Source organism: Anas platyrhynchos, chromosome 4 (assembly GCF_047663525.1).
Source record: "Anas platyrhynchos isolate ZD024472 breed Pekin duck chromosome 4, IASCAAS_PekinDuck_T2T, whole genome shotgun sequence".
NCBI classification, from domain to species: Eukaryota; Metazoa; Chordata; class Aves; order Anseriformes; family Anatidae; genus Anas; species Anas platyrhynchos.
Genome location: NC_092590.1, coordinates 23264450 through 23289567, shown reverse-complemented (window position 1 = coordinate 23289567; position 25118 = coordinate 23264450). Strand labels below are relative to the sequence as shown.

General features: G+C 36.4%; 2 protein-coding genes across 10 annotated transcripts in view; one reads left to right on the top strand and one right to left on the bottom strand.

The window, feature by feature from the left end:
* CFAP96 (cilia and flagella associated protein 96) overlaps positions 1–25118 on the top strand; it is a 90714-nt gene that overhangs the window by 27334 nt on the left and 38262 nt on the right. The gene's annotated exons all lie outside the window — the stretch shown is intronic.
* Positions 1883–25091, bottom strand: PDLIM3 (PDZ and LIM domain 3). Of its 3 annotated transcripts, XM_005008982.5 has the most exons (8): positions 24664–25091; positions 20282–20433; positions 18475–18559; positions 12366–12433; positions 8899–9162; positions 5794–5921; positions 4576–4687; positions 1883–3765 (listed from the first exon to the last, which is right to left on the bottom strand). In XM_005008982.5, the coding sequence occupies exons 1-8, from the start codon at positions 24754–24756 to the stop codon at positions 3576–3578; spliced, it is 1092 nt and encodes a 363-aa protein (XP_005009039.1). In that variant the 5' UTR covers positions 24757–25091; the 3' UTR covers positions 1883–3575. The 3 variants fall into 3 exon arrangements, with proteins under 3 accessions (XP_005009039.1, XP_005009041.1, XP_005009043.1); XM_005008984.6 differs by lacking the exons at positions 8899–9162; positions 12366–12433 and adding an exon at positions 12872–13059 and having other exon boundaries at positions 24664–25089; XM_005008986.6 differs by lacking the exon at positions 8899–9162 and having other exon boundaries at positions 24664–25086.

Genomic DNA, 25118 nt, shown 5'->3' with positions numbered 1-25118 from the left:
TCATGAAAGTATGAAACCACGAGGTAAATGATAACTTTATCTTTGTGAAACAGCCCCTCTAAAGTCAAATTTGATTCAGATGCCTGTCTATTACACTCAGGTCAGATCTGTACCCAACAGTGCAGTCATTTCTTTTTACATGATTTATAGAAATTTGAACCAAAATTCTTGAGCACATCATCTTGAAAATTTGTGAGCAAACCAGCCCAAATTCTGCAGGCTGGATCTATCCCTAGTTTTAAACACTGTCAGTAATTTTATTTCTGTTAAGAAGCTTTTTATCTATGAAAGTTGCAAGGAATGCTTCAGGATGTGTCTGCATTAGCAGGTAGCATGGTGCAGTAGGGGCCGATGTTGGTACTGAGGACATGGCAGCTCCACAATATGTGGTTCAGGGAGGGCTTATTTAGGTCTAATATCATTGTGTGGACTGCATTCCCATTAGTGGTTGGTGTGCATTCCCATTAGTGGCATTAGCAGAGATTCTCTTCTAGTTGAATTTCGTCAGAAAGGAAATCATCGTGCGTGCACTTTGGTGGGCGATGTGAACCAAAACGCAGTGAGTGGGAATGATGAGGGATTTACTTTCAATAGTACACTTCTGATCTGACCAGAAGCGTTAGTGCAATTTTTAGGTGGTGGAATGTGGTTGAAAACCTGAAAAGGCTATTGAGTTATGGAAAAAACATAGATTCTTTAATTACTTTAATGAGCTTTTGAAGTTTCAGATTGTTGGTAATACTTCAGCGTTATGTAAGAGACTAAAAGCATTCATCTTGGAACAATTGATACAAAAGCACCCTATAAACTAATCTGTGTGTGTTCAGATGCAATTCTTATCTTGCTCATTTGGAGAATTACAATTTCATGGAAGTTTTTACTGTCTCACAGAATAGCCCCACTGTTTATGCAGTAGTAGCATAACTGAGGAAAGCTTTTCACAGCTGTTGATCAACATTTGAAGAGTTCAGATAACAAGCATATGAAGTCACACTTATTATCTTTCTCTCCATCTAAAAATAAATGCCATAGCTGGCTCTGCGTGTAATATGTATCTAAAAAAGCCTGGTCACAGCTGAGCAGCATAGTAGCATTACGCTATCATGATTTACTGGGTGTGCCATTCTTAAGCCAGCAGATAAAGTGGATCATTCTTTAGCTGGACACATTACATAGGAAGGATTTGTGCCAGTAACCCCTGACACCCTACTGAGGTAAAGAATGTGGCCTTGAGCACGCTGCAGAGAGAATTGCTGTATCTTTCTCTCACTTTTAAATCTCTGTATTCTCCCAGTCTGAAAAGAAGATAGGACGTGATTTCCTAATTTTCTTCTCTATTAGGATCAAAGATTCTTGTCCCTGTATGAATTGCAAATCTGTGCTTCCTTTATATTACACTGGTGTAAACATTTTCACATAGGTTGGTCCTTGCAATTAGATAGGCTTACCTTCTCACTCTATGAAAGTCATCTCTGACCTCAAACCTCTCAGAATAGCACCATGCCATGATGCAATGCCACTGAACTTCCCCCAAAGATTTGGCATCAAGTCATGTTATGTGACTTTCTTTTAACCTAACACTTCTTGTAGCTACATTCCTGGGAGTTTCCCCATGTTTTTGATTGGTATGTTTGCCCTGTTAAAGAGAGTTTGAGGTCTTCAGTTTTGAAAGCACATAATTTCATTCAGTGTCAGAAAACTAATTTTGCCCAGATTATATGTTCAAATGCCTCGTTTAAAAATTGTTTCATTCTTGCCAGCTGTTTGATAAATCCAACGCATACTGCTCTGTGTGTCTGAAAATGCCAAACTTCTATTATTGTCAAGCCACTTGACACTCACGCTTTCTCATTTTTCTTACCTGTTGAAAAGAAACACAGAATTTTCATGGTATGTAGTGATTTATTTTTACTTTCATTTGCTCCACAAATAAATGAACATTAAGCAATTATTGTAAAACACTAGTGGCATTTCAGGTTTGTAAAAATACACATTATATGCACTCTCAAAATGATTTTCACGTTTACTTTATGAATTCTGCTCCTCCATGATACGTGAGGAGCAGAATTGTGTTTTGTGCCTGAAAAAAATTCAGGAACTAACCTTTAGAAGGGTGCATCTCTGTATGCTTTTGGTACGCAGGCTTAAATTTTAAATGCAGGGACACATACATTTTAAAAACATTTAAATTCAGAAATGATAGTTAAAGACACCTTGAAAAGTCTTCGAGTATACAAGCATTTAATTTCAGGCTTTGTGACTCATCTCAATTTTAAAAATAAATTTAAAGTATATACAGCTTCTAATTTTGATTCTCTATTCTGCTTACATTTTAAGCTTCTTATGTATTTTAGAATGGGAAAAGTATGTAAGATTTTTTGCCCGTGAGTCGTTCACTTCTGCTATGAATTGATGAATGGTGTTGATGTTTTTGGAAAATGCTAAGGCTGAATTTGTCAGACAGGTGTATGTGTATGCAGCTAGCACCTAACTTAAAGCAATTCAAACCTTAAAAGCGTTTCAGAAGTTGATTTAAAAACTGTTTTCATCCAGCTCCGTCCCCACCTCCCCCTTGGAAGTTCATCAGGCTTTTCATAAAAGATCTTTCTCCTGCCTATTATCAGTCATTTTAAAAGATGTCCAAATTTTAATTACCAGAAATAAAGGTATTATAATGATATTTTCCATTGTAACTATTAAGGAAATTAAGTGATGGAGAGGCAAATAACAGTACCATTTTCTGCAGAAAGGTTTTTAAGTTTACTTTCATTCTTGCTTTGCAGTGAGTTCCTATTAGAATATTTTTTTTTTCCAAAAAGCAATGTATGTGTGTGCATGCCTCAGAACAATTTTCTGCGAAGTGATGTGAAAGCTAATTTCATTGTAAATCACTGAAACAACATGGAACTGTTTTACTTCTTACTAAATGGTCTTTATTCAATAGGCATTTTCTTGTATGAATCGGTATTTATTCCTCATCACATTTGCTGCATCAGAAAATTAAGTAAATATAACCCCAAATTCAAAGCAAAGTAAGCGAAATCTATTTTTTGGCACACATTAATGATACTTGAATAATAGATGGTTGAAGCAGACATGAACATCTGGTTGCTTTGTACTATCCACGTAAAATAGCTGCTTATCTAATGATCTGTCAATTTTCTGTATTTGGTAGCGCACAGCCTGTAACACAATGAGGCTTTCAGTGTTTTTTGCTGCTTGCACAGATTCTTAATTTATGTTAAAAATAATGTCTTGATTACAGGATGTGTGGATATACTGTAGTGATCCTGTAATACCTCTGCTGTTTCACTTTTGTTATTCCAGTACAGCTGTTTTAGTTCATACTCCACCGAGTTATATTGGCAACTTCAAAGATAATCCTTTGACAGAATTTTACTGGTATAGTACGTTACTGCTGGTTAATAGGGACTCCCACCTTGCTCAGATTCCCATTAGAGACAGTTTAAAAGCTGCTACTTTGGATTCAGGCGGGAGTCCTGATACTTGTACTGCAGTTCTAAGCTGGTAATGGCCTCTCGTGTGCATGCATGTATACGTGTGCTAAGGTAAGACTAGCATTTTGGGTAAACAGTAACTGCTTCATATCCCTCTGGTGGCCTCATGCGAGCTCGCGCATGAGCTTCACAGTAGAGCTGGCCCTCCACGAAGAAGTAGCCCTTTTGTTTCAGGTTAAGATTGCAGTCAGAGCACACAAAACATTCTGGGTGCCGGTATTTATCCCGTGCCTTCACCACTGTCCCTCTATATGGAAACAATTACAAGAAAAAAAAACAACCATTAATTCATAGGAATTTACAGTGCAAAGAAACAGCAGTATGACACAAAGCAAGTTCTAGGTATCTCTCTGAAGGCCTTTGTTTCTCTGGTTTTGCCAGGCACTGCAGAATCTAAGACTGGAAATCGAGTTTGAGTAAGCGAGATATAAAAGGCATTAGAGGGGATGATGTAGACTGATAGTTTATTGGAGAAACAGGGTTTGAAGAATCACGTTATTTTGGCTACGCAGAAAGTACAGTCCCACCTATCAAAATAGTGGTAAATGAACTTATAACACACATTTCCTTGGTGACTGCGGTCTGAGCTCATCACTATCTGTGTCCTTTGCTGAAGTTAGTGATGTCATTCAAACATAAATCTGAAGTTTCAAAATAGGCCTCAGTTTTCCAGATACTCCCACTCACCTGGGAGAGGGGTGCTCTACACCCCTGAGCAACCTGGCGAGTTCACAGCCTAACACAACACAGCACGGGTGACTGCTGTTTTCATTAGCATGTGTTAATGATTGGCTTGCAAAAGGCCCTGAGACACCTTAATTAAAACTTCCACAGTACATTGTCAAAACTGAAATTGTCTGTATTTAAAGTGGCTAACATGTAAAAATATATTGACCTAAATCTCAAATCAGTAGCTCTTATCTCTGTTTTCTAGAAGCATTTTTTTTTGTCTCTCAGGCAGAGACCATCACTTGATAAGGATTCCTGTCATTTGTGATGGTGTTCAAGGGTATGTGCTTACGCTAGAGATTTCTAAAACTAGAAAGAAACAACTTACAGAATTCCGCTCCCACATTTGTCACACTGTGGCACTTTCTGGGCACCAGGCAAGCCGGTGGGTATCTTTGTCACAGGTGCTTTCACACTTCTTGTACCCACAGGGCGTCCATCTGAGAACCAAAACATTTCTGTTAAGCACAGGCTGATATAAAAGCAGCTGAAGCAGTTAAGCACTTTTCCTGTAAATACACACTTCTGGATGTATTTCCAGGCGTTCACTTATGCCAACTAATAATGAAGTTTCTCTGTACGAGTTTAGTGGGCCAGATCCCATGTCTTTGGGCTTGGGAAGGATATTGTATGCTATAGCCAAAAAGCAGGTACAGCTGATTAAAAAGATAGTGCTTTCTGTCTCATAGGCATCTGCTAATTGACTGGTTGCAGATCCTGGGTATAATAGGAGAAGGAGGAGGATTTGGCTTTAACATAGCACCTTAACATAGTCAAGACATATTCTTTGAAAGCTTAGTTCTTATTTGTATAACTAACCATACAAGAAATCCAGAAAGATTTATAACATAATACAAATATGAAAATACAGCAAAGTACAAGAAGAAGATTACCCCCAGAATCCCACAATAACGTATGTACAGAAAAAATAGAAATATTTATTCCTTCTCTGGAAAATATTTAGGTATAAAAATTGAAATGATAAATATTTAAATATTTTTAGGTTATTTTTGGTTATATTTTACTACTTATGCTTACTGTAAATGTAAGAAACCTACAGCTTTTAGTTTAATGTTCCTTTTTATTTTCAAAACCTCTTCATTTGAAGGAAATATGACTTTAAATGGTATTGTTGTCTTCAGTTTTTATTTAAAATGCAGAGGGGATGAGTAAAACTTACTTTGGGAGTTGGTTTATAGTTCTCTTTTCCTGGATGTGGAAGAGAGAGTTTTGTTTCTTGTTATGCCAAAAGCTCTCTTGCATAAAACCTCATTCAGCTGTAATCAACTTTGTACACTAACAGTCTTAAAATTCTGAGAAGAGATTCTGAAAAATGTAATTAACATTCCCCATCTCACTCACATGGGACATTGCTAGCTATAAAAGGCAGGGGAAAAATGTTAGTAGGCTTGTGTCAGATTCAAAAGGACTTGGTCTGTCAGAACTTCGTGTAGTTCTGATCTTTCTTATTTTATTCTCAGATCCCCCCCTTCCCACAAACATTTAGAAATACTTTGAACAGGTAGAATATGTCATTATTAACCACCTTCCTCGGAGACTAAATTCTGGAGCACCTTAAAGGAGCCAGACTGACGAGGTTGGCTGGGCTCCTCCTGGTTGGCGTGCAGCATCCTGTACACGTCGGACTGAGGCACCGCGGTGGGAGCTGGGTCACTGCATCGCAGGGAGGAAGAGCAGATAAAGCAGTTAATGAACATAACTTAGAAGCAATAGCTCTGACAGGCATAGAATATGTTTCAGGAAACAAATGTAAAGGCGAGTGAATTTCTACAACGACTGAAGGGCTCTTTCCTCCAGGTAGTATTGCTTTATATAGTCTTCTCTTGATCTAATGCACTGGAAAAAAATTCAGTGGAATTCATACAAAAATAAATCTATGAACTCATGACAGTATTTCCATAATTACTGCCCTGGCTCTTAACAACATTTGGAAATAAGCCAGTACTTGCATTTAACTTCAAAGCAGTTGCATTCTTGTGATCAACTGCTGTATTAGCAGATGCTCTCTGGTACAGTATCCAGAAATTCCATTGTCACAGCAGCTGGCCTCAAGAATGCTGATAAAATCACAGCTCATGTCTTTACATGGGGCCAGCCAAAACCTAAACAAACACTTTGGAAGAGTGTCATGAAGTCAAGATATTCTTAATTTTTGAAGTTGGCTCAGTCAGCCAAATTCATATTAATAATCAGGTAATTATTTATCTAAGCTAATTGTTACTTATTTAATTTATGGAGGTGTCAAAAGAGAATGAAGTAAGAATTGTGTGGTAGAGAACATCGTAAGATAAACACTGTTGACTGGAAAATTTATTTTGTAAATTATATTAGAATGGCACATGACTTATTTTTTTGTAATGACAATTTTATGATAATTGTATTATTGATTTATAAATATAAGGTAAATTTTTGTCCAAATAACACTTAAATTCACTGACTCGTTTGGGTTGGAAGGGACCTTAAAGCCCAGCCAGTCCCAACCCCCTGCCATGGGCACGGATGACTCCCACCAGACCAGGTTGCCCAAAGCCCCATCCAGCCTAGCCTTACACCTCCAGGGATGGGGCATCCACAGCTTCTCTGGGCAGCCTGTGCCAGTGCCTCACCACCCTCTGAGTGAAAAATTTCCTCATAATATCTTATCTAAATCTCCCCTCTTTTAGTTTAAAGCCATTACTCCTTGTCCTATCTCTACACTCCCTGACAACAGTTGATGGTTGAATTTCCAATGACCTGTGAACTAAGGAATGTACCAAGAATATTTCATGGTATTTTAAACTGTGCCGAGTATTTTAAATTGATCATGATAACTAACATCTTGAGTAGCTGAAAAGAAGAGCAGATGACTGCATGCACTGTCAGGAATTAGGCCAAATGTGTGGCACCTGTAAATTTCAAACTGCTACTGGGACTAATTAGAAAGGTCAAAATTCACTTCAGTGCAGCCTGTTATCTCACTGATATTTGTGTAAATGTCCAGTTTAAATTTCCTGTTACAACTGGCTTCTAACTCTCTGTTGAACCTTACGTTAAGTTGCTACTGGAAAAACAAACAACACAAAAACAAACAAAACCCCCCACTAATTTCACAAGGAAACTGTTTTTGACAATTTTGTTTGTTTCCCAGGATAACATCTAGACTGTCAAATGGCACAGTAAGAGCAGCAGCATTTGGGCAGCTAGCTAGAGGCCACTGTTGATTATATTAATTGCTTACATCTTCAAGAATCAACCAGCTTTCTCTGAGCCATTTTTAAGCCAGTGAATAAAATACCATTTTCTTCTCTCCTCGTAAACTTTTAATCTAAAGAGTGAGCTCTTTTTTAAAAATATCTAATTAAACCCTTGATTCTCTCTTCTTTACTAAACTATTCCTAAAAGTCAAAAAGTTATAATACAATTACATACAAAAGCCAAAAATCAGGCACAAGGGTATGAGAAAACATTTCTAAATTCATACCCAGTGAAAATGAATCTCACTACAAAAGAGAGATTTCAAACCTGTGTAGACAGTCAGTTCTCAGACTGGGAATGCTACAGGCATTCATGAAACCTGATTACTCCGGGCTTAATCCATATTTCAGAATAAGGAAAAAGTAAGTTGTCTTTTTTTTTTTTTTGATTGAGGATAAGATTCATGCAGTAGAGTAACATCACTCAGCAGACTTCATGAAGTACAGTTTTGTTTTCATCAGAGTAGCATAAACTTCAATACTAGACATATATGATTTTTACTGTTAGTAACAGCCCAGTTCTGCAAGGTGCTGAAAAAGACTCATTGGTGCCAGAGATTATTGTTTATTTAAAGTATTAGTAATTAGCTTTAGTTTACATCATACATATTATAGATTATTAACTTAAGTACTGTTGTGAAACAGAAAAATAAGTTACTATTATGCAAAAGTAGAGATAAAACAGTATGAATGATAAATTGTACCTTGAAAAACATGAGTAGAGCTTTAAAACATTTTATTATTCATCAGTACTGTCCAGATTCACAAGGTTCCTACCTGCCTTTCAGTTCCTGTAGCAGGTAAAATTCATTAATCAGCTTTTGACCTTTACAGAGATCTCTCAGTAGGCCTAGAAAGTCAATTCCAGCTCTTTTTGGAGAAAATCTAGTGGTACTGAATGAGTTGTCCTGGGTGGGAGCTAAAGAGCACGAATACCTACAAGATCTCCTAAGCTTCATAACTTGAATTTCAATGGTTGAAAGTAATGTCAGTTAATAATAATAATGCATTAACAGTTAATAAGAATAAATTCTTAAATAGCAACAATTAAAACAGTAATAAATAGTTGTGAATTTTGGAGGGAATCAATCTTGAATTGGAGTGGTAGGTCAGCTTACAGGAAAGACAGTTGAATCAGCTTTTCCTTGGTAGCTACAACTATGAGATGATTTCCTATGAAAGAGTTATTTGTAAAATCTGAAAGACTTTTAACACTTTTTCATTCAAAGTCATAAATTACTAATAGATTAATGAAAATACATAATGTTTTTAAATAACTTAGTTTCTCTCTAACCCTTTCACTTGTTGTAGAAACCATGTAAATTGTTAAAGCCTGGGATTGTAGGTATATTCTGAATTTGTATATCCAACAATATTAAACGTACTGCTCTAATTACCTCATGATGGGTGTTTCCCCCAGAGCTGTAGAAACTTGGCCTTGCAGTGTTTCCATGATATTGTCATCTGAGTACAACTGCATGGGTGTGTTAAACTGAGCATGTACAATCTTGACACCGGGCAGCTCCATTTCCAGGGGAACGTTAGGGGCCATCTTAGACACCGCTTTCAGCTCGGTGGGGCAGATAGAGCTGACGGTGCTAATGGAAGAGGGGGTGCTGCGTCCACTGCCACAGTCAATCCCCGAAGGAGTACTGCATCCACTGTGTTAATTGCACGTTACAGCCAGATTGCAGAAAGGTGTGCAGTGCGTGTCGGATTATAGAGAAGAAAGACAAAAGTACAGGAATACGGTGATGTTAACAAGGCTGAAAAGCATGAATATAATACAGAAAAGCCAAAGTAGAGAAAGTAGAGAAAAGCAAAAGTATGTGCATTCACTGAAAAGTAAAAGCATCAATGCCAGTTATAAAGCATTCCTCAAAATTCTGGCATGCATTATCTTTAAAGACAAAAATATAATAGATTGAATAATTCAGAACACAGTATTACTTTGCATTTTGAATGCTAGATTTTCTTTGAGGATTAATTAAGCCTCACTAAAATTCATTGTTCTAAGCGAGTAATTTCTAAGATCTCCAAAAGGGTAACTTACAGAAGTTATGCGAGTTGTACGTGTCAATGACTGAATAAACACCTGCAATACTGGAATCCTAAATGCACCATTCCAGTCCTGTACCTCGTAATCCATCTGAGGCTGAAGAGACTACTATAAAGTCACATAATAAATCCAACATTTCTTACATTTCCTTGGTATTTATTAATCTTTTAAAATATATTTAACAACATATAAATATATATATATATATATATATATATTTGTTAAATATTTGTTGCATATTCCAAAGAAAAAAAGATGTGAAAATAGCCAGGCATACTTTTGCTTTTCTAAATTACAGTGTTTCCAGTAGAATGTAAAATGGTCCTTCACAAAAACAGTGGCTATATATTCAAATAATTGTTTCAAGTAGATTTTACATGTGATTTATATAAAATAAAAAGGATGTGAAATTTTTTATCAATGTTGGTCTACATTACTGGAGTAAAGTTGCTGCACAGCAACATGAAGTCTGTTAAGAAGAACTAGTAAAACAATGCAAGCATTAGTCTTTTTCAATGTCACTAATCTCAATACTTCAGTCGTTTCTCCATAGCACCTCAGAGGCTTTCTTGGTTCAGGGATACTTCTTCCTGTTGCTGTGTACCAGCACTTAACCCAGGCTTTCCACAGGCTACCATTTATATGAAATTCAGAGTCAAGAGATGATAAATGCTTAATCTTTTTCCTCCAACCTGCACATCAGGGTTATGTTAGTTCTTTCCAAGATGAACGATTCTGTGTAAACCAGGGAGTGTATTACATTTCACAGTTTGTGCAGTGCAGTACTCTGCCCAGTAACTACTCGTGTATGGAGAAAACCCAAATTTTCCCTTTGATTCAATGGAGAATTTGTGTAGGACCACTTTCTCAAAATTGTGAAGGGAAATACTTTGTCTACAATTTAAGGCACATCAAAAGAAAGGTAATTCCACGAATGGTAGGCAAGTCTGAAAGCAAAAGTACAAGCTCTGTATTATCACCTAGCGAGTCAGACAAAAATATTAATACATGGGGCAATTTAAAAATTTACAGCCCTTTTTTTGTGTGTGTATGTGTGTAAAATAGTAAGACCACCCTTAGATTATGCAGTAAAATAAGTTTTGTCGGTGCTAATAGTGTTAGTAAATGGAAAATAAGAGAAGGACAGAAAAAGCATAAATCTTGCTCTGAACAGCGGAAGTAATGTTAAAACAGAATAAAGTGAAGTATAAATAAAATATAATCATATATAAAGAAGATAATTTCCACTTAGTTTTGTCAAAGTCCAGTCCAAAATTATGGCTAACGTCAAATCTGTTAGTTCAATCCCATAGTCCAGAATCAGCTCTTCTTTTAGTCAATGCTGTTTAGTCTCAGCTGTCTGTTCTAAAGGGATAATTGCAATCAAGATGGAGGTTTGGGTTTTTCTGCTGTATTTAACAAAGAGTATTTTTACAGCCAAACTGCTGAAAAAGTAGGAGACAAACAGTGTGACAGCCAGGGTTTTGTGGAAGTAAGATTCTCCATCAGAGATTCTGCAGTTTGTAAATATGGACTTCTTTGACACTAAAACACCACACAGACTTGCCCAGCTAAAGTTCTGTGACTTGGTGCATTTCTGACAGGTTGGTATTATCTGGCAAGCTGGAAAATAGCCATTTATTTCATCATTTTTACTGAAAATATTGTATAATTGAGATTTCTAAATTACGAGAGTAGGCTCCCAACACACCCAGTTGAGCTTCTGTAAATCTGATTAGGTACCTGCAGATGGTACTGAGTGGTCCTAAAGACAGTCTAGGCTTTTGTCTATCTTTTTTTTTTTTTTTTTTTACATATATATACACATATTTATATTTTAATCTTCTTTATTTTCTATCTTCTTTTGTCATCTTTTTTGTCTAGTCTACATGTAAATGCTGCTGTTAGAGGCCACATATGTTTCCAAAGCAACACATCCTACAAAATTGATAATCCATATGAGATTGTCATTTTTTTTAAAAAAGTCTTGTTTATCAGACTCAAAATAGTATAACTAAAATACAGGCAGTTTGACCTTCAGTATGAAATACAGAACGCTAAATCCACCAGTAAACCCTGTTACTGATAGAAAGGATAAAGGATAGCATCGTATTGCATCACTCAAGCTTTTTTGAACTTCCTTGCATTTTAACCACAGAATTTGTATTGTTTTTTTCCTCTGTCTATTTAATATTGTAAATCATAGTAAGCCAGGCATTTCGCCCTCAGTTATGATAGAGAAATATTACACCAAAACAAGGGATGTAAATATATGATGTTTTCTGCATTCTAGAGCTTTACAGGTCTTAGTATCAGGTAGTTCTGTTTTAGCACTGCATTAGGTCATTAGGTTGTCTTCTGAATAGCCGTCTGCTGAAAAATAAACTTAAAATCTCTGTATAGCATAGATGGTAATTAAAAAAAACTAGCTATCTTTTATTTAGCAAGTTAAGAAGTTACATATATTTGCACTTGGGCAGAAGAATTCCACAGCTCTGTAAATTTGTGTGTACAATACCTGGTGCTACACTGTAATCTTAATCATATTTATGAATATAGTTCCTTCAGACTTGCATCTGTAAAACTGAGAGTAGAGTCTCGTCCTACTTTCTTTTGGAAATTTTGAATTTCAAGCCTGATATCTGCAAGTCCATCAACTCAGGTTTTTAAATTTCAGCATTAAGTTATACACCACTGTAAGTTAACTTCAAATGCCTCAGTATGCTCCATTAATATGGGTTGTGAGTATCCATTAAAAAATAACACCATGCATGCAAATCCATCACAGCACTCCAAGTTTATAACCTGCTTCGGCCTGGGAGTATGAAAGGTTTGGGCCGAATATTATGCCTGTGTTCAAAGTAGTTGATATCCTGTAAAGACAAGAGGGTTAAAATAACTTCCTTTGGCCTATAGATGCTTATTTCTAGTTAAAAAGTAGGTAATAAATGTTTGAAGTTGTAACCATGAAGTAAGCATGTTTATTTGTACATTCCTGGTACATAGAAGACCATCACTTTTGTGCTGAGAAACTTCGAGAATAACGGGCAGTTAGAGAAGGATGAGAGATAGAGCTGCTGCCCAACACGGGGCAAATTATAGCTACCTGCAGTGCTGCTACTACAGAGTTGAGTGTAGAGTTTTCTGTGCTGGAAAAAAACTGCTTCAATTATCACAATTTTTTTGGATAATCAACAAACCCCTGATTATCAGCCAAAACAGCAAGAGCTGGACTTTTTAATTGAAAACAGAACAGATAGTGATATAACACAAATGAGCGTGTATTATTATAAGGAGATACCAATACTCACTTTTGCGATGAGTTAGGAATGAGACTCCTCAGTTGTCCATGAAGCGCGTCTTGTATATTGCCAGATGAATACAGCCCAATTGGAGAATTATAGGAGGAGCTCACTACCTGTCTTTTGTCATCAATATTTGCTGCTGCAACAAAAGGCTGGGCCCTTCTGTTGTGAGCCGTACCAATAGGCTTGAATTCCTGTACGTGATAGGCAGACAAAATACACAAAGCTACAATGCACACCAAAGCTAGTAATGAGTAAAACTGACAACATCAGTATTGTTAATCTCTGCATTTTTTACTTTTGCAACTTTGTTATTTCTTAACTGGTGCAAGCACACTATATTTTTCCATGAATTTTCTATTCACTACTTAAGCCATATACATTCAGAGACTGTTTTGTGCTTCAGGGCAAGAAGGTATTCCACACTGGTAAGTAGCATATGACGAAATGGGAGGGATGAATATTATAGCAACCTGTTGTATCGTTCTCTATATTTTACAATGTTTATGTTCATTGTTTAGAAATGTTTCACATATACTTAGTTAGTTAATTACTTTGTTTTAGTGTTAGTCTCTGATTTCTGCCTTTTTTTCCCCCCCATATTGACTGGAAGTTGCAATGGTAAGATAGCACAGATCATTAGTATTATAATGAGAAATATATGTTCAATAAATTATATTTCAATGAGAATATATCTCTGCCGATTCTCTGATTTGGTCTTGTTTTTGAGATGTGTATTTTTCATAGTGTTTGGACTTCCAAAGATTTAGGCAAATCTGCAGAGGATGAAACGTGAAGTGAGAATAGGACTTTCACACCTGCTGAGTCCTTTCTTATTCCTAACTTTTGAGTTCAAATCTCTGCTAGAAAATGTGATGGGGTAATAGGAATACATCTACAATACTATACAGATACGTATACTGCTATAGACCATTTCTGTATTTATGTTGATATCACGCTGCGTCTTATGACTATAGAGAGTTTAAATTCTGATACTCCTGAATGAGATTTATTCCAAATTGTACCTTAGGTACTGGAGCTTTTGACTTAATCACTGTGTACAGTTTATGCTATGCGTTTACTATCACATACTTTGTAATGATGACACATCAAACATCTTCAGTTTTAACATTACTCAGGTGCAATTGTGGTCTTTTGGTCATATCTTGCAAGCGATACAAATCAGTCTCCTGATAAATAAAATTTTAAACCAAGTTTGTATTTTTTTTTAAATGTAGAAATGCCTTTTTTAGATTACCTAACCTTTAGGAATGCTAGAAAAATTTCTGGTTGAAATAAAATACAACTTATTAGCAACAAGTGCAATATAATTTTAATACTGAAATCCATGGAATAAATCAAGATAAAAAGACCAGATTAGGTAAACATGGACACATTTTTGACATCTGTAGGTTTTTATTTATTCCCCAAACATTATTGCCATTTTATTTTTTTTTTCTTCAGAAAATACCAAGTCTCTGTTCAAAGATTTGGTGAATAATTTATAAAAATTCTGAATGCCTCAATGTGAATTGGCCCTGTAGTTTTCATTTGAAAAATCTGAACGCTTTTAGAAATATATTTAGGAACAAACCTTAAGAAAAGTCATGGTTATATAGAGTGTGCAGCCAGAAATGCAAACAGTAAAAAGCAGCTTTATTAAATGGAAATGTTTAGCAGCACTACACTGGAAGAGATTACTGAAAGCAGCAATCAGATAAACGAGCACAGAGATTTTACTTGCAGTTCTTCATTTCTGTCTAGTAGAATTGGGTTGCTGTTGACAAAATGTATTAGTAAATGGAAGTAAGCTTCTACTGTTTAGGATCATGTTTACTTTATGAAAGATATTAATATAAAATGTTTTAAATTGGTTTAAATCCATGTATGATACAAAACAAACAAAAACAACCATGAACATTGTCATTTCATTGCCTGTTTAATTCTTGTTGACGAACAGCACAGAAGACATGGCACCATAATAGCATGTTTACAATATAACAGCTCTGAAACAGGTATTTGCAGTTAGTTAAACTTAAATTCTTTTTTTTTTCGTTATAAAAAAAAAACCAGCCTCATCTATTCATATAAAATGTCAGTGAAAGAACATACAGCAAATAGTCCAGCTCTTGTGTTTATTGGATCTTATTGAATCTGTGAGAAGTCCTCCTTTAGTTCCAAAGCTAAATGAGAACTGCAGGTTGTTGAAATTCCTAAGCAGGAATATTTGATAATTACAGTATTTCGTTTCTTAAAAATATTTCTACTTGACCAATGTCCTTTTTGTTAGACTAATGCATTTTGCATTGAGATAAATATCAGCAACAGAATGAACATAGCCTCAAAAGTCTGCAGAAATGCGTCTAGCAATGCAACAAAGTGTTGGCTTTCCTTGAGGATAAATGCCATGACAGTACACACGTGTTTACCTGTTGGAGGTAGTGGGGACTAAAATCATCATCTCTGAATGCTGTTACGTAAGATGGGCTAGATTCTCAAAACTACATTAGCATGACTATGTGGTTTCAAAACTTGACTATAAGTGTTAATAGACTGTAAGCTTACTTTGTAGAATAGGGTTTTGGTTTGTTTGCATTTTTTATACTTTTCTATTTGTATGAAATACATTTTTATCTCCAAGGATATGTCTTTCATGGACAAAGGTCTAGTCACACTTAATGAAGTGTTCAATAGCAAAGATTAAAGCAATGAAAAAAAAGTTAAGTCCAAATAAAAGCAATTAAAGAAATATGGTGATGGAAACAATTTTATATGAGGTGAAAAAGGTAGATGAGAAAAAAAATCACAGGTCATAGCATTGTTTTACATTGACAATACATCAGGAAGGTACACATGAGCTTTTTTTTTATATATATAAATTTTAATAAGGTATACTGTCATTTACAATGATTTTTTATTCCTAATTATATTATTTGAGAACCTTATATTACTTTTATAGTGAATATGAAGGGATTGTATTAGTAATACTTCAAGTAGTCTATTATTTCCTGTTATTCATCATGCTATAGGTTGCTCCAGGTTAACAAAATTAGGTGGTTGGTTTTTATGAGGGAACATGTAGTTTGCAAGATTGGCTCCTAATCAGCAGCTGTTGCTGGAAGTTACTTGCTGGGATTATTGTCTCTGTTTGCTCTATCCAGAGTAAAAAATAGGGAGACTTTTCATGGTGTTTTGACAATTCCCTCTGTCAGTCTCCAAGTGACTGTTTGGGGCTGCTCAGCCTAATGCAAAAGCTTTCCACTGTGTAAAGGTTCCTTGTTCCAGAGCTGCCCTGTGCACAGCATTAATTGTTTATCAGATTTCCTATAAACATCTGTAGAATACTTTCCATCTGTTGAAAGGAAACATTCTTTTGCCTTGTGTTGATATGGTGAACAACTTAAAGCATGTTTTACTGTCATTTATAACTATCTGTTACTAGCTTGCAACTAATTATTATTATTTAACTTATTTATTATAGTAATTGAAACTAATCTATTATTATTTAGTTAGCTCCCAATGTATTTTAAATTAATGACTTTCCCCTCATGAAACTTTCTTAGCGAACTTGGCAAGAGTGAAAAATTCCGTCTGCATTTGTAACATCTGTGACCTTTTGGGTAATTCTAATTATTATATAAATGGAAGAAATGCTTTTTATAGAACTCGGTGATCTTCCATTTCTGCAGACCAACCAATATGTGCAATACTTTTGGATAAAAAAGATTTACATTTGAAGTAACACCTAATTGCTTTTGGATATTTTTTTTTTTTTTGACTTGCCTGGTCTTCAAGGTTATTATTCATCATTGGACTGCAGCACACTCTAATGCGACTTACATGGCATATAATTATGTTGTAAATAGTCACCTGAGGTTAAAGAAACTTTCATGCTGAATTGTTTGCACTACTGGCACCCTCACTGATGGGTCTGGCTCTGAGACTAAATATGCAGTAAAATTAAGTGTAGAATTTCTGCAGTTATGGAAAAAAGGCATTTTTTTTTCACACATATAGATCAGAGAGATAAAGGTTCTTGGATGGAAGAATTTAATCTAAAATGTAAATCATCCCTACAGTGGTTTAGCATATTTGTTTACTAGCATTGCTACTTTTCTGAGGCTTATTATGTATTGAATATATTCAGTACTCCTGATTTTCTGATAAAGGAAAGAGGTAGACATACACAAAATGGAGAGGTTCACTATTTAAATCTAGGAAATATATATTTTTTAATTGCTCAATGGAGATTACTTTTCAGAAGGCTGCCAAATAGCACTTACTGAAGTCTTGTGATCTATTTGTAAGTAACTGCTCTTTTTAGGAATGCAGCTTTCATGCACAGGGATTACTGGATTACTGTCCTGTCATACATACCTACATGGCCTTTTGTACAGCTTTTGTAGTGACTTTGTTCCTCTGCTATTTCTTCTATGCATATCCTAGCTATTCCACCAAAAAACAAACAAACAAAAAAAACACCTCTTAAAATAGCTGTTTTGTTTGTTTTGTTTTTTCATTACACTCTTACTGCTGAAAAGGGTGGATTGTTTCTGGTGAACTTTGCTGTATCACTTAACACAAAGGTTTTAGTTTGCAAAGAAGAGAGAGAACTGGAACACTGAAATGCCATATTCATATTTGGGAGTGCAACTGTGAAAACAGAACTGGTGGAAGCATTTATTATGTAGAATTTGATCAAATGGAATCTGCTTTTTTTTTTTTTTTAATTTTTAAATTTTATTTTTTCGGGACAGCACAAAATAAACACTTGGCATACTTGCTTTGATCCTGGCCTGCAACCAGAATGCTCTTTTCTCTTTCCCTCTTGAGACGATAGCAAATGTTCATGTAAGTAAAAGGAGGAATGACAAAGGAATCAAGCACTAGCTGTAGACAACAGGTAGCTAATTAACTATGGAAAACATCTGCTCACAGCTCCTCACAAGGGACTGGCTGTGAGTTTGAAGAGAGAGAAGGATTTAAATGGATTGGAATTGCTTTTGCTGTTCAGAAGTGATGAACGTTTTGCTTATTGATCACTGAGTGGGTTTTGTACAATTTAGTAACTTTCAGTTCTGTGGTGTGGTACAAAAGTATATGGAGGTAAAGAGTCCCAACATTAATAAATGTTCCTGTTTATGTGCCTGTTACATCAAAAAGAATTTCTCTGATGTGATGGACAGATTGCTTTGGTATTTGACATTTAGTCCTGAACTCATATGGTGAAGTCTCTAAAAGAGTTAAAGCATCTTAAACAGCATCAGAATAAAAGGAGCGTTTTCTTTCTTTTTTTTCCCCTGTAGTAGAACTATGGTGATGTGTGCAGTTTTAAAGAAAATGGGAATGTACTGTAAATCGGTAACATTTTGTTTCAATTGCAGCTGAAAACCGAAAACATCCAGTCAGATAAAATTATACATATATTATATATAGATGATACATAGATGATACAGAAAGATATATGATGCCTGTCATGGTTCATATTATCTTAAATTGGCAGATAACAGATGAAGTGGTGTTCAAAGAATTTTAATAACCATGAGTGAGATCATTTAGAGTGTAAAAAGATAAATGAAAATGGTTAGGTAAATTTTAAGAATTCATACCTGTGGTTCAGCTTCCAAATTTATCTTGAAGGGATGTGCTTTGCCATCTTCTGAAACTTGTGGGGACCATAATTTAGTCTCTTTCCTAGAGAGAAAGAAAGGAAGAAATTAACTTGAATTCCTGTATATTTGTATATTTCCATGTAAAATATAATGCAGTGTGGAAATTTGTAGTTTGTTCTATGCTTTGTTAATATTTTGACATAAAAATACCTTAACAGTTTATAGTGTACTGTACATAAACTGTATAAAAATTTTCTATTTTAAATTTTAAAAAGTGCTTTGAACAATGGGAAATAATTTAATAGTTAATGAAATGCAAAGACAAATTAGTCCCTTTATGACCAGGACAGACCAAGCTTTGTACAGTTTTGTTTTTCTTACTGGCTGATAGGTTAATATTTTTCACAAATAAGTTTATATATTAGTAATTTTCCTAAACCTCAGCAATTTCAGTTTTTGTGTTTTTTTTTTTTTTTTTTTTGACTACAATATCCAAATAAGGGCTAATTTTTCAATGCAGGAGGATTGCAGTCTTGGTTTTCAAAGTATATATACAATTGTAAATAAAAGCTTCATATGTGGCTCTTTCAGTTGCTTAATCAGGGACAGCAAACATGCAAATACCTGCTACAATTCTGCCTTCACTGACAACAGGAAATTTGGTAGCTGATTTTGAAATGTTGTAATATTATTCTTAAATATTGATCTTGTGTGTACATAGCAGTACTGTTTGTTATACAAATCTAAATATTCAGCATATTCTTAAATATGCACATATTTCATACAGGCAATTACACTTACCATATTTTTAAATACTTGCTAAATGGTATATTGCAATCTGTAACAGATTGATATACTGGCATTAAGTATGGGAAATTTTTATTCAGGACCAGAGCTCTAGTAACTAGACAATTCTCCTTCCAAGAAAAATACTCCTTTATTTAGAGAGGCATATTGTGGTCAGCAGTAACGAAGTGCTGTGCCTCCTGGAGGGCATCAGGTTGGTCTGAGCAGGCTGATTCCTGGAGACAGCTGGGAAAGTACGCCAGGTGATTCTGATTAAAGGCTGAGCAAATTCAGTTAGGAGATGTGTAGATGCAGGTTGGTTTTTTTTGGTAGCTTTAGTGGAGAGAAATGACCACACAAAGTTTCTGGACTCCTGCATTTTAGGTAAGAGAGATTTTTTCTTCTTTTTTTCACGTTGCTTGGAAAGTCCTTGTGTGTGTGTGTGTGTGTGTGTTTTTTTTTTTTTTTAATTTATATATTGTATATTGTGACCATAAAGGAAAGCCTTACGCCTCCCTTATTTGTTCCTCCTTGTGAAAGTGTGCTGTGACGTTGCTTTCCATAACTGGGAAGATATGCTAGCAGCTTTGCCTGTGCTTGAGGACAGGAGGCAATGATCAGCATCTGGAGCTGGGGCAGTGTCAGAGCAGAGCAGTAACTAAAAAAGTGACAACTACCCAAGGACTCTGTTGTGGCACTTTACAGCTCCTAATTTCCAAAGAATGTAAAGTGCTGTCTGTTTCTGACATCAAATGTAGGCTTTGTGACATCAGGGGAGGCAGTAAGTGGTCTGTTTGTAGCTCAGTGAAGGCGGCGAGTTGCCTGAGGGAAGCTGCTCCTGTGCCAGAGGGTGTGCTCTGGGGAATCTGGCCTGGTCTGTAGCTGGTGAGGTAGGTTGTAATTTTAAAGGTTTTGCGAAATTCTTAAAGCTCTTTTACCTAGTTAGGCTGTATGATAGTTAGACTGTGTTAATCAGCTGGTTGGGCAGCATCAGGAGCAAGCAGATGTGCACACATACCTCTCTATTCTCAAGCATAGCTGATGTGCCGCTGCTTTAATTCTCTCCTGGGCGTCATTGTGTGTCATGTTCTCTGTGCTCAGGCCATCAATAGCCACAATAACATCACCAGGGCTCAGGTTGGCAGCTGAAGCCTTGCTTCCAGGTGTAATCTGAAAAACAAATTGTGACTGCTTACTTAAATTGCATACATACCTTAAAAACTGAGAGAGAAAAACAAATGTCACCATGCTTCCCTGTTGCGTTGGGGGTGGGTGTGTAAACAACTGTATGATTGCTCTTAAAAAAAAAAAAAACAAAACAAAAAAAACCAAAACACAACAACTGTATTCTTAATTCTTCTGTTTCCTCTGTAGTTCCACTGTCAGCTCACCACTTAAATGCTGTACTCATCATAACTTCAAAGTAGATGAAAATTGTCTTCACGCTTCTGCGTTAAATAATTTCCACTCCAATTTGTGTAATTGCTTTAACTTGTCCTTGAATCTTCTGTCTCAGCTGCCAGTTCAGTTCTCTCTCCTGACTTCACGCAATAGCAGAATAGCACACTGCTTAACAGTTGTGCCACTTAATGCTCAGGTGTGTGACCTGCCATTGATGGGCAACACGCAAAATCATTTGTGGTCTTACTGTGTTTAAGGACAATTTACAGTAGCTACTGTATTTCCTGCTAGCTTGGCCTCTCCTAATAAATATGCTCATAATACTGAAAACATATATTTATTCATGTCTAATCCAGATCCCAAACTCCTTAGAGTACTGAACTTTAAGTTCTGCTGCACCTGAGTAGCAGTGGCCCCTATCTTTCAAGGTGATCGGTGTGGTGCAATTCATACCTCAGGGAAATGCGCCAACATCAGTGACATTCAGAGACATAGCCCTAAGGGTTTTTTTTGTTTGATTTCATTAAATGAAATCAAAGTATATATGGAACAAAGTGTTAAGGTGCCTTGAGCAAGAATCAAGAAAGTTACTCAGGTTCTAAGTCTAGGGTCTCCAAAACTGTCTGTTTTTAAAACTTCAACAGCTTTTAGCTTAAATAAGCCACATTGAGATGGCATACATAATGGTAGTAACAAATACATGGGTGAAGTGTGATCATGCTTCTCCCTGTAACCTGGAATGGCTTCTGACTTTGCCTAGCATGTTGTGGATATGCACGGGATGACAAACTGCAGGACAGTTCCATACCATGACAGAGCATTAGCAGCCAGACTGATATTCTAAATAGAAGAAGTGCTGCAGAGTTACGTTTGATAGGAAGGGACCAGGCTGTGCCTTGCAAGATCACGGTGTGATATTGATATTGTGGGTACCTCAGCAATGCAGGTGATGCTGTTTCGTAAGGAACTTAGTCATGATGTATGAAATGCAGCTTGTGACTTCTTAGAACCATGTTATGACCACAGTGTGTGTTGCTTGCCACTCCCTGCTTCATGAAGTAGATCCTCCTGGTGCTTTCTGAAAATGTTAGCCTTGCTCTTCAGGACGTGTCTGTATGGCACATCTGTTGCTCCTGTATCCTAGGTAACTCCAATTTGGATAAATACAAGGATATGTGTTGATCATCCTGACGTTGTTGGAGATAAAATAACTATTTAACCCCATGCAGGGCAATGTCTTTTGTGATGCTTTGAAGAAAAACTCTCATCATCTGTTTAATAGACTTATGAAACCTCTCATGACACACCTTCATAAATATTTCAAGCTCTGTGTTTTCTGAAGAGGTATGAATGTCTGCAGACAGAGGCTAAATATAAAACTGAGTTAATATAAACACTTCCATTGTGATCTGTAAATGTTTATAGTAAGACAGAATTTAAATATAGAGTTGATATTTTACCATTCCTTCCAACCTCTACAAGCTTTAATTTTCTGTAACTCTATTCAATATTAAAGTCTAGGATGGCATTCCTCTAAACGCCTAGCCCCGGATCTTCTGTTCAGTACAGACTGAAGTTAGTCAGTTTTATTAAGATTGGGGTTTTGATCAGTTTCCCTTACCTAATTCCTTTGCATCTATGTGAAGTCCCAAGGATTTTAAGGAAAGTTTTCCTGATTTCTAGTTAGATTCTACTAGGGTCAAAAATCAAGCAACTAACTGAATGCATCTATTTTTAGTCCCTTCCTGGTCTACTTCCCTCCCAGTGATTGGGACCTGCTGTGGTTTTTGCATTTGCTTGAAACAGTCAAGACAATTGCCTTGCTTGGGAAACTGCAGATGAATTTTTGAGATGACATCTGTTCTTTAGACAGGTGTAAGATGATCTCTTGTTGTCTGTCTCTCAGACAAGTCCTGGTAAAAGCTCCTTTTTGTTGAACAGGGGCTATAGCCAACCAAACTTACAGCTGTCCTATTATTTTTTTTCAAAATATTTTAAAATGATTTCTATTTATTGTTTTAATGGCTAATAATACTTCTTGTCAGAACAGTTAAGGCAAATGTGAATGGAGGGCTGGTGATACCTTATATTAAAGGAAAATCTAGACTGTAAAGAAGAGGGTGTTTTAATCTTGCAAAATATTCACCAGCTCTTAAGAGCTACAGCATTAATACTTATTTAAGGATTCTTCTAAATGTATACTGTGATAGCAAATATATTAATACGAAACAAATCTACCATTAATTTTTTTGGTAGATAGACTAAATGTCTAACAGACTAAACAGACTTAAATGTCCTCTCTCATATATATATATATATATATATATATATGTATATAATTTCATAGATCTACTTATAATGTGATTTTTGAGCATTGAGATAATTTGCTAGAAGCCAGTGGCTTATGTCTTGTGAGGCATTTGGTGGGTATGAGTCAATTGTAAAATCATTTATTCTTTAGAAAGCTACATTTATAGTAACGTCCTTTGTTACTACAGTTTTAAACTTCATTGTACTTAATCTAAACACAGGGAAAATACAAACCAGACACTGCTAAAATATTTTTCATTAGAGATAATGGAAACTATTTTTCTTTTAGAGGCCCATAAAAGGCAATGAAGGCCCCAAAATATCCAGAGATTTTCTTTCTTTTTTTTTTTTTTTTTTCTATTTCAGTTTCTTTTTTTTTTTGGTTTGTCTAAAGGTTGTGCTACGTCTGATGAACATTTGTTCTGAAGTCACATAAAGTCAAGTAATACCATTCTCTTTTGCTTACTTTTAAAATAAGTAATGTTTTATGCTTGTATGCATCTGGACTAAGTGTTTAAATGAAACTAACTTTTACTGGTATAATATGTGAGGGGTTTGTGCTTAAACTTTCTGAAGACTCCTGTTTGGAAGCATATTTACTGCAAGGCATCACCAGCGGTATCCATCCTTCAAGGCTCCTGACGTTTATTTAATACCAGACATAGTGTATATATTGAGTCATAGTGCAGGGCTTGGGGGGGGGGAGGAGGCATGGATGATTTGGAGTCTCATGCAACATGCACTTGGTGTGTTAGGTGCTGAGAAGCAGCAAGAATACAAGGAAGATAATAATTCTCATCTTTGTGCTGAATACTGATTTTCAAAATATGAAAGCTATCAATTTTTAAAAATATCAAATTATTTTTAAGGCCATTTGGTGGATCTATATCTGTAGATGCATACAGGTATCTGTAGATACCTGTAGACTTTTACATGCTACATGCATCAAGTAATTAGTTTCTTAAATAAATTCCAATTAATAGTTCAAAATCCATGGGAAAAATGAAGACTCAGGCTCTTGCTGCCCTTTAGTGGTGTGCGTGTAATAGAAATTGTCTGTTACTAAATATGGCAGAAAGCACTGAAGAATTCTCTCCTGCATATTCAGGATTAGGTAACTTTAGGTAATTCCCTGATTCAACATTCATGGAAGTGAAAACTTATGCACATAAAAACAGGTGTTGTTGCCTTCCTTGTCAACATGCAGATTTTACTGTAATTAAATGAGGGTCAGATCAATCTTGTGAAGTTGGCACAAAGCACACGACATACAAGACATGAGGAGCTGCTGCCCAGCACTTTCTCCCCCAGTAAGTGCACAGGACGGCTGTGGAAATGGTAGAGCTGGGCTCTGGCCTCCAGGAGGCTCAGGACTTATTTTCTCATCTGACTGCCCAGGGAAGCGATGCCAGAGTTTTCCTGCTGCCAAGGCACTCGATTTTAATTTTTGAGGCATGAGTAGAAAATGCACTTAATCTCCTTTAGACCAATAAAGCAATCCTAGAAAGACAGATAAAGCTTGTAAAAACACTTCATTTTCAGCTAGCTCTCCTCTTAGTAACTAGTAACTCCTTGCTCATCTACTCACACTTTTTTCTCTGCATCTTTGAGATTGAGGAAAACTAAGGGGCAAACATCTGCAATAGCTAGAAAATGCAATAAACAGCAGGGAAATTGAAAGGTACGTACCCTGGTTATGATCAAGGGTTGGTTAAAGTCTATTCCTCCCGAGAGCCTGAATCCCCAGGGTGCTGGTCCTTGGAGAACAACGTTCTGGGGCATCGTGGGCGTGTGTCCTGGGGCTCTCCCGCTCTTTTCCTGTAGGTTGTGGGGAGGTGGGTGCTGCTGGCAGGGCACCTGCTGGACGGGTCACCCCACAGCTGCGGGTGCCGGGCTTTATCCCTGCTCCTCGGGTGACGTCAGCCAGCCCCTCGGCTTCTCCACCCACAGAGGGGAGTACCAGGCTCGGACAAATAAAGCCCGAGCGCTGGAAAGTTTACAAGTTCATCAGCTTTGTCTGCTGCTTCAGAGTCCCCCTTGGCCCGAAAGTCAGCCAGCTTCAGGATGCGAGCTTCTGGCTTCTTAAGGCAGCCCCCTTCCCACTTGTATAGGGCTGGTGCTCTCCTGAGCTGTGCAGCACGCTG